At 45.3% G+C, this 19,694-nt stretch overlaps 1 protein-coding gene across 1 annotated transcript in view; it reads right to left on the bottom strand.

Annotated features, from left to right (window-relative positions):
* Positions 1–19,694, bottom strand: part of PAPPA (pappalysin 1) — a gene marked incomplete at its 5' end in the record, with an annotated part of 212,477 nt that overhangs the window by 80,995 nt on the left and 111,788 nt on the right. The window contains one exon of the mRNA XM_081151832.1: positions 2,248–2,441. Within this exon, the coding sequence (XP_081007958.1) occupies positions 2,248–2,441 (194 nt within the window). The remainder of the gene's footprint in view (positions 1–2,247; positions 2,442–19,694) is intronic.

The following is a 19,694-nucleotide window of genomic DNA, read 5'->3' as shown; positions in this document are numbered from 1 at the left end:
TAGTTTCCACTCCACGAACAGCCTTCCTCAGAATTACACAGGCTGCGTGTCTGGGTGTTTGTGTGTGTGTACATGTGCGTGCGTCATGGGGCACGGTGTGTGAAGGATGTCTAGGCACTTGCGTTCCGAGGGGGACTTCAGGAGACTGTTCTGCAGCCCTCCAGGCCGCCCCGCCTGGCCCTGCACCCAGCCCGCACACACACCCCTCCCCGACCCTGTATTCTCCAGTGAGTTGATCTCATTATGGCAAATTTAGTTACAGCTGAAGTCTCCTTGTAACAAAGATTATGTCCAAGCCCAGAGTAATGGAACCTAGTCGATTTCATTAAAATAAAATTGGTTGCAATGAATAATGCAAAAGGATGATTTTGTTTCCTCAGCTCCTCTTTGTAGTATTTATAATGATTTTTTTTTTAATTGGATTTTTGTTTAGGAAGAGATAATTGCCCATAATTCCTGACAGCCCCCTTCTTGCAAAAGTGGAATAATTGCCCTACGAAGTCTGTTTCAAATGCTAAGGCTGGAAAAGTCTTTCTCTCCTTTTCTCACATTAGTAGCAATAACCTTTGGGTGATTTTAAGCACAGCTGCTACCTCACTTCTTGCTCATTGAGGGTCTGAGTGTGTTAATAATTCCCTTGTTTGAATGATGTTTTTTAAAGGTTTCTAGGAACTGAATGCCAGCGTTGAACTTGGGATTCCTGGCTCTGCTGCCAGCCAGCCCTGCCAATCGTGAGCAGCAGGGCTCTCCATCGCAGCGACGTGGTTCATGAACAGTGTCTCTTAGTGCTGTCCATTTGTAGGTAGCAATGTGTGCACGTGTGTGTGTGAATCTATAGTCAATTAAACACACATTCCCTGAGCAGCTAGTCTTATCTAGATCTTATGCTTGAAGATGAGGGGACAGAAAGGAACAAAACTCAAAGCAGTTATCAAAGAACCAGCAGCCTAATGGGGGAGTCAGACACACAAACAGGTTATTAGGGTTTGCGCAATTGGGTGTAGCCAGAGGCGGCACGGGGGAGGATGACCCCTAGACATCCATCCACCCATCCATCCATCCATCCATCCATCCATCCATCCATCCATCCATCCACCCACCCATCCATCCATACATCCATCCATCCACCCACCCACCCATCCATCCATCCGGCAGGCGGGCACTGTCCAGCAGAAGCATTAGGGAGCGCTGTGCTTCCTTTCTCGTTTCTCTCCACACACTCTCCTCAGGGCAGTCATAAACGAATGCAAATGAATAAATAATCTAATGGGTGTAAGCATAAGCAAAGAGACACCTGAAAAGTGATCAGATAAACACTATAAAATAAACATTACACATGAAGTGTACCCATCTTAACTTTTTGCTGGGCCCCAGAAGAAGGTTCCATCTCTCTTTCATCTAAGATCACGCCATCCCCCCGACCCTGAATCAGGGAAGCAGTGTGAGAAGGAAATGGCTAAGAATAATGACTCGTCTCCAAGGCCAGGAGGCAGGCTGGCCCCAGAGATGGCCACGGGGCCAGGCGGTCAGGAGCGCTGAGTCGTGTCTCTGGGAAATGGGAGTCTCAGAAGTAGCCAGGTGCTTGCTCAGCAGCATAATTGGAAAGGGGGCTCTGGGGACAGCACCACCATCCCTAGAATCACATAAGCTCTGGTGGCGCCAACACTCTTACTCCCTCAACTAAGCTGAAAGTCCTTTGGGGAAGAACCCTGGAAGGTAAATAGTGCGTTAGGGGACCAGGGAATGAGTCACAGCTTTTTAGAGTTGGGAAAGTCCTTGGAGATCATCAAGCTGAACCACTCTCTAATTTAAAGATGGGAGAAAATGGGGCCCAGAGAGGTGGGGAGACTGGTCTAAGGCCACACAGCAAACTCACAGGAGAATGTTCAAGAAGCACACGACTTGCTGCCCCCCACAAAATGTGGGACTCCCCCAAAAGAATGTGTTCTGCCCCATTGAATTCCACTGGTACGTCCAAAATGGAATTCTTTCCCCAAATATGCATTGTAACAGGGAGGGACAGAAGAGGACAGTCATTACCCCTACTGCCCTGAGGTTTCTTGTGCTTAGGTACTCTGTGTCTAATCCCTGAGAAGTGGTACTCCTGAGGCCCTGGAATGACATTTGGCTAGAGACATGGTCAAGTGGCCACATCCAAGGACACTGCCTTTGAGGTGGGAAGCTCTGAGGAGCAGAGCAGAGATTCAGAATATCTGCAGGAAGCGCCACCCACAGCTGGGGTCTTACCTGGGATGCCGCCGGCTGGCCTATGATGACCCAACCTGGGCATTGCTGATCTTGATGGGAAACTGAAGCATTGGAGGCCCACTGGTCCAGGAACCCCTGGGGTGTGTAGACACCACAGTCCTTGATACTGGTTTTTTGTTCAAACTCCTCGCATACCCCATCACCGTCATGGAAATAGCACCGGCTGGGTTCATCTGCAGGAGACAGACATAGAAGGGAGAGAACAGATAGGTACTTGTCCCTTGGTCTCAGCTATGAGCAGCAGCTGGGGAACTGGACCAGCAGGATCATCAACACTGCTAAGCCCATCATTGATAATCACAGTGGACTATCATTCAGCCTTAAAAAAAGGAGGAAATTCTGCCATATGTGACAGCACGAATGAACATGGAAGACATAATAAGTGAAATAAACCAGTCACGAAAGGACACATACTGTGTGATTCCATGTATATGATATACAAGGTGTCCTCAAAAAAATGTATACACACTTTAACAGCTGATAGCTCAATTTTGAAAATGAAATGTATTTTAATAAACACTGTCTTTATAGTTAGTCAAAGTGTGTGTATACATTTTTTGGAACACACCCTGTATATATAAAGTAGTCAAATTTATAGAAGAAAGTAGAATGGTGGATGCCAGGGGTTGGGGGGAAGGGAAATGGAGAAATACTGTTCAGTGGGTATACAATTTCAGTGATGCGAGGTGATTAAGTTCTAGGGATCTGCTGAGCAACACTGTGCTTACATAGTTAATAATACTGCACTGTACACCTAACATTTTGTTGAGAGGGTAGATCTTATGTGTTTTTTACTACATATGCACACACGCAAGCTCACAAACACTTCTACCTTCATTACCCTAAGTGAGCCCACACAACCTGGTGAGGAAGGTACTATTATTTTAATTATTATTTCAGTCTTTCAGATTAGGAAAACAAGATCTCACGTGTCGTCAATACTCTGCCTGAGGTCACACAGTGTGTTAATGCAGGATCCTGGTTTCAAAGTCAGGCTTTCACTTTCCAAGTTCTGGGTACATTCTCTGATTCCACAGAACTCCGCAGTCGCAAACTGAGGTTTATTCAACTCCAGAGAGGATTTCAGTTTTGCAGTGAGAATGAATTTATATACAAGAGAGGCTGGCTCCAGTCCCAGCTCTGTAACTAAATGGCTCTGTTAGTTTAGACAAGACTCTTTTCCTCTCTGGGCCTGGTTATCATTATTATAGAGAAGGGGGTTAGACCACTGGGACCCTAGGAGCCCTTCCAGTCTCATGCTCTAGGTTTCAAGGGCTTGTTAGATACTGTAGGCATTTATATAAGGTCAACCAAGCCCCATGTGACTCAAATTGCAGCAAATGTTTCTGCCTGGGACAATTTAACTGTGCAGATGGCTGTGAGGGTTCTCACTAGCTACAAGGACAAAGATCATGGAAGCACAGAGCCAGCAAGATGTCTTCTGAGAAGGTGGGACCTACGTATGCTTCTTGGAAATTCAACACAGAATAATACAAGGAGAAATCGTTCATGCAGCCATCCTAAAGAGATCACCTTGCCTATATTTCAATCACTCAAATGTCAGGTGTTCTGTGCTAGTTTCTCAGTGTTCTAGGCGAAGTTCAGTACCCCCCTTCCTGCATGGGTTCCTACTTTATAAAGATCCCCACCTTAGCAAATATCACACAGAGCTGCCTCTGGCTACACGCTGGACCTCCTCCTAAAGACCGTGAGCCCTTCGCAATCTACTCCCCATCCAGTGTCTCAGGTGACCATGCAATTTATCGTCCACAAAGTACACTTGGAGAGTGACAGAGACTCAATAGAAACTATGTCCAGGCAATAGGCAGGTACCGTGGGAAAAGCCAAATTTCCCAGGCAAATCAAAATAGATGGTTGCCATGAAGACACAGCTCGATCTAGGACATCCTTTACCTATCGACGCCAGAATTAGGGAGTGGAGCCCCATTTTAAACCAGGATTTGACTTCTGTCCCTTATGTTAGCTGTATAACTTTGCATAATTATCTCCCCTGCTCAGCTCTGACTTCCCGTCTATAACACGGAAATAGTTGTCCCAGCCAGGGCCACCTTTCAGGACAGCCAGAGAACTCTCATAGAAAATGGGCATAAGTAAGCATTGCACATTCTAAAATAATGGGCCTCATCTTCTAAGGGGTGAATTTATTTCTAAGCGACTGAATGGAAGCAGCTTCGGAAGTCAGTACTCACTTGAGACACTTTCAAGAAGTCTTCCCTGAGACAGAAAGAGCCTGGGTCAAGCAGAAACAAGGCTTGGGTTTCTAGGACGCTGACTATCTGAAAAGGGAATCGGTGAATTCAGGGTCTGTAGAATGTTGAGCCTCTTCCAAGCTCCCAAATCCTTTGTTTGTTTACATAGTGAAATACTATCAAAAGAGCCAGAATAAATCGATTCATTATAATTCAATTATTTAAGGATGCCTCGGAGCCAGCTGAGGACTCCAGTGGCCAGTAGCATGCCTGGCAGCTCATGCAGGGCAAGAATAACTCAGCACTTCTCCGGAGCTCCGGCAACCCTGTGAATGTGGCCAACTTACGAAGAATAAAACTCAGGCCCAATCCAAGGGTGACCAGCCATCAGTGTAGACTTCACTCATCAGAAATCCAACACGGGGAATTGCAAAAAGCATAGGTTCTGGCATCAGGCGAAGCCAGTTTCAGATCCTAACTCTGCCATATATAAGGACTGAAATAAAATAACCTCACTTCTCTGAACCTCACCCAAAAAGGAATGGAGATAATGATGCTTATCTGGTGTTGTTTGTACAGAAATTTCCTGAGATGGCGGGAACACCAGCCCCTCAACCATTTTATCCAATGGAACCCTGAGAGCCATGGCAGGTAAGGGGTCCCCAGAGCTGGAAGCACAAAGCCTGGTCTTTGACACCTCACAGAGAAGTCTCCCCCTACATGTCACACCCACAGAATAATGAAGCAGCCTCCTGCAGATAAGATCACAGGGTAACACCCTTCTCTTCTTCCAATAGGAAGACCAGTAGAGTGAGATTATAATAAGATCCTAGAACATCTATTCTGTAAGATGACTTAATTTATTCCCTCATCAAAGACCTCAGTGTCAGGAATTGGGGCTAGAGTTGAGTTCTCATGACAGCTAATTTCTTCCTGATTGTGTTTAAGACATTAATATATGTGTGTCTGGAGTCAGCAGAACCTGGGAATGGAGGAAAGAGGTAGGTATAGGTAGGTAAACAGGTACCCAAACAGGTAGATAGTTGATATATAGATAGATTGGTAGAGACACTAGAGTTTAAAGAGAAGATAGGAGATAGAGCTAAAGAGGAGAAAGAGAGAGGGGAGGGGAAAGATGCCTGGTTTCTGCCTCAAGATTTTGCTGACGAGGCTTCTCTGAGTCCCCTTTTGAATAACATCCTTGGACTCTGCTATCGGTTTCTCTTGCTAGAGTCCCAGGGGCCCTTCAGCCACACCGCCAGTCTTCATCTGGGGAGCTCCCTGTCCCTCGCCGCTCCAGCGCCGCGCTGAAGGGAACACGGCGGGAATGGGACACAAACGGGTGGCCAGGAGAAACAAAGACAGCGACGGCGGAACAAAACCGGCCTTCCTGTTGCGATTACATCCGTTTACTTGGTGCTTCTTGACTGCTTAATGCCGGGAGCCGAGCACATTGTAGTGAGAAGAGCCTGGAGTCAAATGATCACCTTGCCACCTGCCTTCCATGCAGTGGCCGGGTGGCACTGCTAATAAAACATCCCGTTGGGAGGGGTGCTGTGAAAACCTATTAGACTCTCAGTAAGGATCGGCTGAATGAATGAATGAATGAATGAATGAATAAAATTGGGCACCTCTGATGCACATACTTTTTGTCCAAATATAGTTTGAAAGCTGAACTCTTCATTTTTCTTCATTTTTAATTTACACTGGGTGTTAGGGTGAAAGGGAAGTTGTTGAGACACCAGTTGCGACTGGCTCACAGCGGGACTGGACTGGGCAGTCTGGTTCCTCTGTCTCAGCCCATCCTCTCCTGACACAAGGGACTCCTCCATTCAGATTCAGTCCCCTTCGAGTGGTGACCCGTTCAGGATCTGCTCCATCGGACTAGGAGTCTTGATGTGAGTGGGGAGGCATTGCCAAGTCTGTCTTCCACGGCTGAGCTTTTATTTGAAAGAGGCTTACTTTTCCTTTCCTTTGGGAAGAAATGAGCTCAGGTCCAGGAGCCTGAGGCCAGGGGGCTCTGCAAGTGGATGGGCACAGCCGCTGCCACTTCTCATTGCTTAGTCTTTGATTTCTGCGGGCCTGTGCCATGGAACTGAAAGGCCACGCTTCTGCGTTCCCGAGGCATGTCCGAAGGACACTGAGATAGGCAGGGATCGCCACCCCTATCTGAAAGCTCAGGAAGCCAAGTCTTAGGGAAACGAGACGCCTTTACCTTAAAGCATAAGCAAACGCTGGGGGTCAAGCTATTGTTAAGAGTTCTGATCCTTGAAGTCAGGAACCCTGGATTCACCCTCCTGATCTGCCCCTGGTAACAGGGTAACATTGGCATGTTAGTTCACCTGTCCGTGCCTCAGTTTCCCCACATATAAGCCAGAAACAAGATTTCCTTTTAGATTGCTTCAATAAAGTGCTGGGTAGAATCAATAAAATGCTGGGTAGGATCTCTCTGCACCAAATTGCTGAGCCTTGTACATCTGTATTCCCAACCCTTAGCATGGTACCTGGAGTGAGGTGGGGCCTAATAAACGCCTGGGGAATATGTGAGTGGATTAATGACAAATGGATACTAACAAATGCCTTCTATTTAATTTGTATTATTACTAGATTATGCCCAGTCCAAACCATCCAGGCACTGGTGTATTTCTTCTTAATGTGATTACTGGCCATACCATGAGAATGCTACAGACCGGATTTCATCAAAACAGAGGCATCTTCTTCCAGCGGAATGACTACATATTTTGCCTGAAAGATATACTGACTTTACTATAAAATTTCTTCCAACTTTGGGATTGGTTGCAGTTGTTCTAAAACAAACCCCCAAGATGTTTGGTTGTCTCTCAAACATCTCCATGATGCCCAGCTGGGATGAAGAAACAGTAATTCATTTGCAATATTTCAGCAATAAATGGGCAGCAAGGAAGAGGTACCAAACCTTCCTGGAGGTTTTAGGAGTGAGGGACATTACCATCCCCAGCTAAGACAGGCTCTGACGCCCAGAGGAGAACTGGAGAAGACTATCAATCCATTTAACCAACAGATACTGAGTATTTGCTCTGTGACTATGTTGGTCCTGGGGCTCCACTGGTGGATCAGACAGGACTCTTCTTCTGCAGGGGGAATGGGGAAGGCTTCCCGAGAAGATGCTTTGGGGGCAGCAACTTGGAGGATCAAAAGAATTTGCACATGTTCAGAGAAGAGTATGAATGCATCTTGATCCATATGTGTGCGTAAGAGTAACCTGGCAAGGTTATGGTTAAGGGAGTTCAGTGGATCCTGGAGCTGATAAATTAAAAAGCTGATCTGAAGCCAGACCGAGCAAGGATTGCAGTGCCATGTTAAGGAGTTTGAATATTATCTGTCAGAAACGGGGAGACCTTGAAGATACTTCTGATCAGGAAAGTCCTGTTTACCTGTCAGGTTCACACTTTTAGAGACAGTGAGGCGTTGGCCTGACTTTATTTAGCAGATGTGCCATTTACTATTTATTTGACTTTGGGCAAATCACTTAGACTTTCTAAACCTTGGTTTCCTCTTCTGAGTAACGGTTGAAGGATGGACTGTTTAGCATGATGCTCAGATCATTTAATAATAGCAGGCGATCAATAAATGGCCTATGATGATGATCTTGGAGCTGAAGGCAATGATTTCATTTTACATAAAGAAAGTGAGGTTGCAGTGACTTACTGAAGCCTTCAGAGAAAATTTCCAGTAGCAACAAAACTGGACTGATGGTTCTTGACTCACAATGCAATGTTCTCTGTACAGCATGATGCTATCTCGTAAGACTGGGTTTTCAGTATACAATTCTGGCAACAAAGTATTTTTTTTACCTTTTACAGAGTTTCCATATTGCTTTGGAGAAGCTCTGATTTCCCTTTTCACAACAGCCACTAGTGTGGACTAAATATTTTAACTAGTCTGAGAAGCTATTGGGGTTACTGAGTCTCCAGTCCATTGAGAAAAAACAACTATCTGCAGATGGGGAAATGAGAGTTTTAATAGGACATGGATTTGGTTTAGGACTCAAGGAGGAAGCAAAGAATTTGAACGCACACTTAGACAGGTATCTTCCAGAGGATGGATAGATTTACCTGTCTTTCTAAACTTCCTGTTTATGAAGATGGGACCGCTTCTGAGATTAGCATCTGTTTCTATTTCCAGCTGCGGGAACAGTGACTGATTGGCATTAGGAGATTCTCTTTTAGTCCAATGATTACCTTTTTTTTTCCTATTCTTTTTTTTAAACACCAGGAATAAAAAGTATTTTTTGAGTTCAGCTGTTTGTTTAGGGATGGGTCCAACCACAACAAGCTTCATGCCATGTAACAATTCATCCAAACAACAACAAAAAAGACCAAAATATGCACAATCTTTGTGTCCAAATAATAGCTTCTTGGAACAGGGGAAATTGGAGCACTTAACCCCCCGAAGGTTTTCAAAAGGAAAGCTTGGGGTGTGGGAGGTGGCTCTCCTGGCATATGTTTCCTCTGGAGCAGAGATATCGGAACTTTACATGACCTGTCTTTCAAGAGCTTCATGAGAAGCCCACACTGTTGACCTCATTTAATTCTAGTCAAACTGGGGGTTGTTCTTAACCTTCTCAACCAGATCAGCCTGCCCAGGGTACAAAAGACAGTGTGGCGAAGGGCTCCTCCAGAACCATGAATCTGCTAACAAGCTTCAGATGCTGATGAAGTCTACTGAATCAGTGGAGCTGAGGGCGGTTTCTGGTTCCTTCAAGGGTTGGCCACATACCAAAATGGGCCAGAAATTCCTTCTTGTGTTTCACTGTGACCACCAGGCACCATCCAGCAAACCAAAAGCTCCAGGAAAGGAAGAGTGAATCTGGATGTAGTCTCATGTTACCACTCAACTCCCCTCTCAGGCCTACCATGAAGAGCACCCTCGGGGAACAGCCTTGTCCTCTGTCCACTTGGCCCTGACACCACTCTCCTAAGAGGCTTGAGGACTTCCCTACTTCAGTCCCTTCTCACCAAACAGCCTATGAGTGATTAGTCTAAAATGTAAATCTGATCATGTTTAAAATACTTAATTGACTCCTGCAAAATCCACACTCCCCCACCTAGTACTCGGGTCCTTTTGTAGTCTAGCTCTACCTTGCCTACCTAGTCTCACCTCTGACCAGGCTCCACTCTCAAAGGCACACAGCTCCTTCCTGGAACTCACACCTCAGAGCTGCCCTCCTTATTTCTTTAGCCTGAAAGGTTACCTTCCACCTTCGAGTCTTCCATCAAGATTTAATTCTAGCATTTTCAGGTCTGTGAAGCCTCATCTGTCAATCTTCCGCATCCCTCCTTGTCCAGCACAAACCAATTCCCTCTATTTCCTCTATCACTACGCTCTCCTGCCAAACCACCAAAACAGGATATTGTGCCTACAGAAACATTTCCATTTAAAAAACTTAAGTCATGTACATTTTAAAAGTTAAATAAGTACCATCATTCCACATCACCTTATCACCTTGCCTCCTATTTCACATTTCTCTTTCCAGGATTCACAAAAAAACTGATCGACTTATGTAAACTTACAAACTTTCTCTCCTGTAAGTCACTCATTAGTTCTCTCCAACCCAGTTTCGGTACTGATCATTCCAACAAAGCCAACCTTGTCAAGACCACCACCGACCTCAGCATTGCTAACACAAGCCACAATGTCAAAGCATCTTGAAGCAAATAAAGAACTAGCCCATTCCGTCTTCTTTGAGGTGCTTCTTCAATTCCAGGGCACCCTGCCAGCTTCTTCCCTGCTGGCTCCCAGCTCTGCCCACCTAGATTCACTGGCTGTCTTCTGCTTCCCTAGCTCTTTACTAAGTGTTCACCTCAGGGTTAGGACTTAGCCCCCCTTTTGCTTATCTATCTACATTTTCTCATTCAGTCCCAAGCTCTAAATATAAAACCTATGTACTAATGACTCAAACATTTCTTTAGATAGGACCTCTTCTCTGAGTCCCAGCTGTCTACAATGACAGCTCTACTTAAATATCTATTTAAAGTCATCACAAGATCAACACGTCTAAAACAGAAGTAATGGTTTCTCCCACATTCCTTTCTTCCCCGTCTTAGTAAATGACAACATTGCTCAACAATGGCCGAACCAAAACCTTCTGAATCATCACTCCTATTTTTTTCAGCCGACTCACCAACACCAAATAAAGGCCCACATCCTGTAGACTCCTTCATCTCAGAATAGTCCAAAAGGATCCACTTTTGCTCCATCACTAGCACCCCATTCCAAGGCATCCTCACTATGGCAACGCTCATTTAATCAGCTGCTTCTATGACTGATTCCCAGTCTTCCCTCTGCCAGACCACAGCTAGAGTGCTCTTTAAAAACATAAACTATATCAGACCACACTCTTACCTGAAGCTCCTCAATGGAGTCCCTTGTCACATGGAACAAAATCAAAGCCTGTATCATGGCCTATGAGTCCCTACTTTTTCTGAACATTTCCTCTGACTACCCCTTTACTCACTACCTCTCATTCATTCATTTGCTCATCCATAAATGCAGAAATCTATCCATTCAACAAGTATCTATTCCTTAAATAAATCAAACTTGTAATTGCCCCAGGAACTTGCACATGTTGGTCACTTTCCCTGGGATACTTTTTCTTGGATTTTTCTCACTCTCCCTTCCTTTTCATCATTTATGGCTCAGTTCAAATATTTTACTTCCTCAAATAACAACCCCATCTACTTATAGTAAGCTCGCTTCCTATTTCCCCAACCCCACAGAGAGCAGCATACCATCGTATCTTATTTCTTTCACAGTACTGTTCTCTATCTAAAAATAAATTTTTACTGATGACCGTTTCTTCCCCAGCAAGACATGAGTTTTATGGGAGCATGTCTCAAAGGGCAGCTTTTTCTTTAGGATCAAGAATGTTGCCTTGCCATTCGTGAACTGACATGTATGAATGAATGAATGAATGAATGAATGAATGAATGAATGAATGAATATGCACAGCTCTTGGATTATGAGATATTTCTGGGGTGACCAAAGTCTTACTTCTATTTACCTCCTTAACACTTAGGATAATGTCAATTTCAAAGCAAGTAGTCAATAAATAACGTATTAACAATGTTTTTTTGAAGTTTCAGAATCTCTGTTATTGAGTGTAATGAAGATACCTCAAACCTGATTTGAGTCTGTTTCATCAGACTGTATTACAGAAAGATTTTTATGAAAATATTAATTAGGATGAGATCATATTACAAATCCAAGCACATATCAGGGGAAAATATCGAATTCTATCTAAATCATCCCAGAATATTTTTTCCTGTGAGACATTGTGACTCACCATCTGTGCTAAATATTGTTTTATTTTCTTTCTTAACTGAATTTGCAAAGAAATGGAATATCTAGGTAAAAAAAAATGTGGTGCATACTAGACTGGAATTTAATAAAGAGATTTGATGGGCTTAGGAATTGGAACTTGAAAATACATTTACATCACCTTGAATTTAGTACAGTTATTGGAATGGCTTAAAAAGGTTGTTAAGCAAAGATAGTGATCCTAATAAATGGCAATACATTCAATAGAAAAGAATGTTCTAAGCCCTGAATGGGGTTTAGCCGGGTCTCTTTCAGGATCCTGAGCTATCTCCTGATAGAAGAGGGGATACATTTCAGTACCACAATGGATTCTATAGTGGCCACAAAATAAGGCTGGTGCTCTAAGCAGAGACAGGAGGAAGAATTATATGCAGGGTGCAAAGGTCTTTAAAATATGAGCAGGAAATAAAATGGGATTTGTCTTGGATAATAAAAGCTAATAATAAATGGAGAAAAACAATCCGAAACATTCATATGCAGAAGAGTATGCAGAAGTGACAAGAAGAGTGATGAAAGTTAGCAAACTACAAATAGAGTGCCAGTGGTTTTAGTGTGATCTCATCACCCCCCAAATAAATACATACAAAAATAGGTTTAAAAAACAGAAAGAAAGAATAAAGAATGGGACCCGGTTTCAAAATCAACAGCTTGGTCAAGACAGCTGGAGTCTCGAGTAGATATCCTCCACTCTAACCATGGCTTTGGACAAGTCATTTCCCTCTCTAGGCTACTATTTCCCCCCCCTGTAGACTAAGAGAGTTAATCTAGCCAGCTTCATGTGCTCCTTAAATCACTCTAAATATGTTTGGTTCTAGATGTATGTTTTCCTTTAATCATTAAACCAGTTTTGTTTTTCTTTTTCTTTTTTCAGTTTGGAGATGGGAAATGAAGACTGAGATGGCTGCAACTGAGCCCATTCTGAAAAACATAGGAGAGCACTATAAGGAAAAGCAGGGACATGAAATCAAACTCTGAAGTTCAGCTCTGCCACTAACTTACTAGGCAGCTCACATCGTCATCATTCTGGGCTTCATTCTTTTTGTCTATTAAAATATGGCAAAATTACTTTTCCTACCCATTTCAGTAAGCGGCTGTAATGATCAAGTAAAATAACATTATGGAACATACTCAAACATGTCGATGTTTTCATGTATTTTTATCATGGCTACAATTTAGAACTCATCTCCCAAATCATCAAATGGCTTTTTTAAGACACTGCTTAAGTCTCAGCTCAACCATCACCTACCTGGGGAGACCACTCTAACCACACTATTTTCACTGCAGGCTCTCTCTCCCCCCACTAGTCTCTTTTATTGTCTACATACATTATATTGCTCCTTCAAAAGTTTATTTGATCACTGCATTCTTTCTAAAACAGAAGAGCGGCCCCATGAGAGCAGAAGCGTGGGCTGTTTTGCTCACTATTGCATTTCGATTCCAGGACATAGGAGTCAATCAGAAAATATTTGCTGAATGAATGGATAAGTGAAGGTTTAGTGCTGTAAGCGTTTTAGAAATTACCTAGTCCTCATGCCTCAGTTTGCAAGTATCACAACTGAGATTCAGAAAGGCTTAGTGACTGCTGAATGCTGCACAGTTAATCATTATAGAGCCCGGGGCTTGGGTTGACTAAATAAGCCTCGTTTTATAAATACTGGAAACATGCAATGTTAAACAGAAATTGGTCTGTGAGAAATGCATGCCTGTGAGCATGAAGAAAAACAGTGCCTTTCGGTAAAAGTCAGTGTGTACACACGTGCGAATCTATTCTTCAATTCAGTAAAACAAGCTGCCCATCTGTCTGCTAAGACATCCCCAAGGTTCCAAAGAGCGACATTTGGACAAGGGGACGCTATGTCAACAGCAGCCGAGGAGTGGGGATGAATTAGGGGACCACGTGAACACCAAGCCAGTTACCCGTCTGGTTGTGGCTGAGGTGACCGCAGTGTGGTGGGTTCTTGGAAGGGTTCCTATGCAGGAAACTAGTGACAAATGGGTCCCTCCCACCCTGAGCTCTGATTAGTGTGCCAGCCAGCATATGGCTCAGATAAGTCCAAAGAATAAGGCATTCGAGCCACAGTGTCCTTCCCCAAGCCCGGGAGACACACTGCAGTGCTCTAGAGAGTGAAACCGAGTCAATGGGCAGGACTGCACCTCACTCAGGTGTTTTCTTTGTCTTACGTGACACACGGGCTACTCTTCTGCCCTTTGAAGAGGATTTTATGTTCTTTTGGATCCATGTGCTCTTTGATTGGTATTGTTAAACTGTATTTTATTCCTACAGAAATGTGAGCACGTCTTTCTCTCTTCCCAATGAGGAAATAAGAAGGGGAAGGAAAGAAGAAAGGAAAGGAGGGAAAAGTTGGTCCTAGATCTTAAGCTTTAACTTGGAACATTTTCATATCAACAAAACCTCTGTATTCTGATCAAAGATGATAAGGGTGAGCATCACTATTCATGTTCAAAAAAAGTTCCAAGGATTAGTGGTCTCTCTGAAATCAGTTTCCACCCACTGGAGGTGTATGCCCCAACAAGAGCGTGAGACTGCAGATTGCACTGCTGGCTGCAGACGCCAGAACGGAGCTTAGAGAAGTCTCCTCTGGTCCTGGAGACGGCTGGGCAGACCAATTCTAAGCCACTGGTCACCTTTGGGGCCCAAGAGAGGCACCATCTCTAAGCAGTGGTCACACAGGTATGGAAATGCTTAACCTAAAGAGAAGGCTCAGGGGGGACACAGTAGAAAACTCCTCTAACAAACTCCAGTTGGTCTGAAAATGAAACTGGCTGCCTCCGAAGAAAATGCATTCAACATTTTCCAACAGAGGCTTGATGACAACCGACAAGAGATCATCTGGGCCCTGCCTGCTTCCGTAGCCTGCTCGTGTTTTCTCGGATGACCTCTAGCCTCAGCTCCAGGCAGACTGCAATTGTGTCTCTTTCCTGAACATGCCATAGTCTCTCTCACTTCCCCACCTTTGCAGAAGCTCCCTGCAAATTCCCAGCCCAACTTCTCCTAAGGCGAGTCTCCACCCGTCCTTTATCCGTAGTTTGAACCAGGCACTCCTCTGGAAGATCTCTCTGGCAGTCCACCCCGGGAGGGCCAGCTGTCCCTGTCTGTTGTCCCATAGCATCATCAAATTCTCCAATTAAAATGATAGCTCCCATGTCATAAGTATATTTGCTAAGTGAATCATTGCATGACGTGGTACGCACCAGGCATTGCGTTAAATGCCTTTAAACTGTCGTGTCATTTAACCCTAGAAGCAGCTGTCGTGTTTGGTGTTATCACCCTCACTTCACAGACAAGGGAAGTGGTGTTTAAAGAGGTTCATAAATCAAAAATCAAATCCTGATCAGTTTGATTCCAAAATCCACTCCCTCCCCTCGGCCCATGCTGCCTCGTTCACGTCTTCTGCGAGGCTGTGGATACTGAGGGGGCATCTAATGGGACAGCCGATCCGATTCTGTCCAGGATGCCCTACAACTGTGTGGTACTTGGGGGCTCAGGGGCCTGATGGCGCTGAGGGCATGTCCTTGCCCTCCGCAGATTAGCCGGTATCCAGGAGCAGCCCCCTTCCTCTCCGCCAGCTGAAGTGATGACTGTTCGCAGCCCGGGGAGGGGGAAACGAGAAGCTGCAGGGAGCCGGCCTCGCACGCAGGGTTCTGTGGAAGGTCAGCAGTCTCCCTTTCCCGAAGGAAGCAGCCTGTCTCCGCTACCTCGTGCCAGTTAAACAGCACAGGCTCAATAACTTATGGTTTGCTGAAACCTTTTCCATTTTTTTAAAGTAGAATCCGAGTTTTTGTTGGCAAGTGATTGAAGACGCGGGGGCCCAGCCTCCAGGCCCGCAGTCCATTAGGGAATTTACTACGGGGAACCTTCGGCTCAAGTACTCCCTTCAGAGGCAGTACTTACAAAGCCATCAATTTCCTTAACAAAGAGCCCGGGCTTAAATGCCCCTTAAAGCAGTGTTATTTACACAGTTACCCGCTTCCTTTGAGTTCTCTGCCTGGGGGGTGGCCTACCTGCAGTCCTTTCCAGCTGGCAGTTAATTAGGCTGTGTTCCCAAGAGGAAGCTAGCTGCCACCGGGACTTGGTTTTGAAAGCAGCTCGATTTGGGGTTATCAGACAGTCCTGTGGGGTGATTTAAGTAACCACCAACGTCACTGCTTCTACACACCCCTTCTTCTAAAGCTGTAAAACGTTTGGACCTTGTCAAAGAGTTATGACCACAGTCAGTATCGAGATAAAGAAGGAGAGTTACCATTCCAGCCAGTCTCTCCGTAACAGGAGGGTAAATCAGACTAAAGCAGCCCCCACCCGTTTTGTGGGAGAACCGGGATTTGAACAGGAGCAACCGAGCTCAGAAGTCTGAGCCTGAAAGCAGCCTGAGCTGCCGGAACCAAGACATCTTGCAGAGAGGACCACCAAGAGGTGGAAAGTCTGACTCTAAAGACCAGCAAAGCTCTCCTACACCTTGCTTCCTGATAAAGAAAACTTAAGAAAGTTATCCTTAAGAAACACCCCTTTAGAAATACGTCCTTCACTCATAGTCTACATCTACTGAACCACAAGTTTTTAACCAGGTCCTGGGCTAAATCCTGGGAATCGATTACTTAAACTGGGTCTCAGCACCCCAGGAGCTCAGAGGCTAGTGAGAGGGGCAGGTAAGGAGATTACTGACTGCACAGTTTTTGGCTCTGAGGTGAACGATGCTGTGGGAGCACAGAGGAAGGACCACCTCCCACCCTCAACTCAACCTTACCCAGAATTGGAAGGCTTCCTTTAGGGGTAACACCTGGGCTGAATCCCTGAGGAGGAGGAATTGGTGAGGATACATCCCAGGTAGGGGAGCCCTGAGAGCAAATGGAAGGAAGCTCGAAGCCCAGAAGCTTAAGGTACACATGCCTAGAGCAGGCCGCTCCGGCCTTGATGCCTTAGGAAAGAATTTAGATCATCTCAAGGGCAACGTGGAGCCACCTTGCACTGTTGAAGGGAGGGAGACAAAAATGACATTTGCCTTATATGAGGCTTGCTCTGGCTCCACTGGAAGCTAGATGGGGCAAGCACGGGCAGGGACCATGCCCTGTTAGCGTTCTCTTGCAAGAGTCCAGGCAGGAGCTGACATAAATGGGGCACGGGGCTCAGGTAGAGCAGCAAAGGTAGGGAGAGAGAGGAGGGACTGATTTGGGAGGAAAAGGTTTTCAAAGTGTGGTGGGAAATGACAGAAAAGCAAGAGTTCAGGTTGTTTCCCAAGCTTCTCCTCTTAGTGTCTGGTTGGCTAGTGGCGCCCCCAGTGGAGGCTGAGGGCAGGAGTTGCAGCGGGTCTGGGGAGAGAAGTGGTGAGCCTTGTATCAGACACACGCGTTGACTTTGAGTCCCTGTGGGGCACCCCACGGAGCAGGGGTGGGGAGCCTTTCTTCTGCCAGGGAGCATTTGGATATTTACAACATCATTCGCCGGCCATACAAAATTATCAACTTAAAAATTAGCCTGATATATTTGGTCAAACATTTAATTGAATTTGTTGAATTTCAAGTCCTGCCTACAGTGGCCTTGGCAGGGGCAGATCAAGTGATTTTCCCACCCCTGCCACAGGGTAACTAGATGAACAAGCCCACAGGGCACGAGAAAGGCCCCAGTCTGCAGACAGGGATTTTGGAGTCTTTGCTTTTAAGTGATGGGCTCGCGGAAAGAGTGTAGGATGGAAAGTGGGCCCCTACGGACCTTGGGAGGGTGCAAATGTTGAAAGGATGGGCAGAAGAAGGTCTGGGTAGGGATGGCCAGAGAGGGCAAGGACAACTGGAAGAAGGTAAGACTTCAGAGTCCCGGGAATGCAGAATTTCAAGGAAGAGCCAGAGAAGCCAAAGGAGAATCATCCTCTTTAATAGCAAACACCTTTTTTGGCTTCCTATCTGACTCTCAGCTTTCTGCTTTGTTCTCTTCCAGGGACAGGGAGTTCTCTCCTTGGAATAAGAACTAGATTATTATTTTAATAGCTTAAAAGCAACATTATTGGCCACTTCCTGAAGGACAGGAACTGTCCCAAGCACAGCAGATCTGGCATCCTCAGTACCTAGCATGCACTGATGTATAAATATGTTATTAATAAATTCATAAGTGAATTAAAGAATATAGCACAGCTATCCTAAGAAGTAAAGGACATCACTCTCATTTCTCGGATAAGATGTTTGGGGGGGCCAAGCCTGACCCCTGTGCTTCTGAGTCAGGTTCATTGGCTTCTCTCACTCTCTCCATTTAGTTGTCTTGGCAAAAGGCGAGAAGACAAATGGGAAAGTAGAGGACTTTCAGACTCATGCATGAGGCTGAACTCAAGTCACACACGTGGTTTCGTACTCCTGAACTGAGGGACCCACTCTAACCAGGATCTTTATAGTCCTGCCCACCGCAGTTGACAAGTATAGTTCAATCTCACGGATACTTTGGGGCTGGTTTCTGATGGGTGTTGAAAGCCAAAATCACACCGATGTCTCTTCAGGTCAGTTCATCAAGAGTACTTTGTAGGCCCTTGAAGGGCACCCCCTGGGGGGAGCTGGATCTTAAAACACTGCTCCTAGCTAGCATGTCCCGCCATCTGGACCTACAGCGGCAGAGAGCTGTGCTTGGTCTGATTGAGCCCAGCTGTCCAGGAAGCTGCCACAGGCTCACCCACCCTCCACCCGAGGCTTTCACACTCCTCCTGGTGCAGCCTCACACCAATCCCTGCATATCCTTAGTGACCACTGTCCTCTGAAGTCCTCCGGTGGAGGACTTCTGCTCCTACTTGTCACTGCCGTCTGCATCCTGCCTAGCACAGAGCTTTGTATGCAGCAGGTGCTTCATACAGACAAAAACTAGAGAGACTGGTCTCCACTGTCTTTGCAGGACCCCATCCCTGCGGTCCCAGGACAGAGAAGGCAGCCCCAGTGCTTGTGAGCCGGGCTGCAGACTCGGGGCATGGCCCTATTTTCTCTCTCTGTCTGGCAAATTAACATTGAAAACCCTTAAAAATTATTATAATTTCAGATTTGCTTTATCTTAATTTCTCCTTGGTATTTAATCAGGAGCAGCCAGGGGAAAGTCGCCTTTAGTTTCTCCCTCTGTTAGGTAGTTAATGATCTGTAAACAAACACTCCAGACAGTGTTTCTCAAGGAGACCCTGGGATCTTTTTGTTCTTCAGAGATTCCTTTTGCACAGCCTATCGTTTCCCCTTCTCGTGATCTGTTTGCTGGTAGGCTGTCCAGCTCTGGAGAGTATACGCTTAAAAAAATAGAAGTTAGATAACCTCACTTAAAATAAGTTAGATAAAAGTTAGATCATCAAGAGGTAGCATAAATCAGTAGTTCAGCCTGAGGACTTAAGAGCCAGGCTTCCAGAGCCCGAATCCTTTCCTGGGAGCCTTGAGTAAGTTACTTCACATCTCTGTGCTTTCCCTTATCTATAAATTGGCCATAATATTAAAACTACCATATAGGGGCAATGCAATTAATTGGAGGAGTGAATAGAAAAATGATAATTAATTAAATTAATAACAAGCCATTTCTGCTATTCTGGCTACCGTTTGGGATGGTGAGATGGAAGAGGGGTAGAAATGCACATACATATCTCTTCGCTCCTCCAGGTTTGGAGTTAGGCAGATTGTGGTTCAAATCCCATCTCTGCCACTTAACAGTCACCTGCTCTGCTCAGGTCATATCATCTGTTTGTGCCTCGGTTTCTCCTTGTACAAAATGCAGGTAAGAATCCCCACCTTCCTGCAGCCTCGGGAAGACCAAGGGAGGAGACTTAAGTTGCTGTGGGCCCAGCATGGGACACGGCAATCACCAAAGTTTGTTTCCTCTTGTGGTGGTTTCCCAGC

This window comes from Miniopterus schreibersii, assembly GCF_964146895.1.
Source record: "Miniopterus schreibersii genome assembly, chromosome: 11".
Lineage (NCBI taxonomy): Eukaryota > Metazoa > Chordata > Mammalia > Chiroptera > Miniopteridae > Miniopterus > Miniopterus schreibersii.
This window is presented reverse-complemented; position numbering and strand designations above follow the sequence as displayed.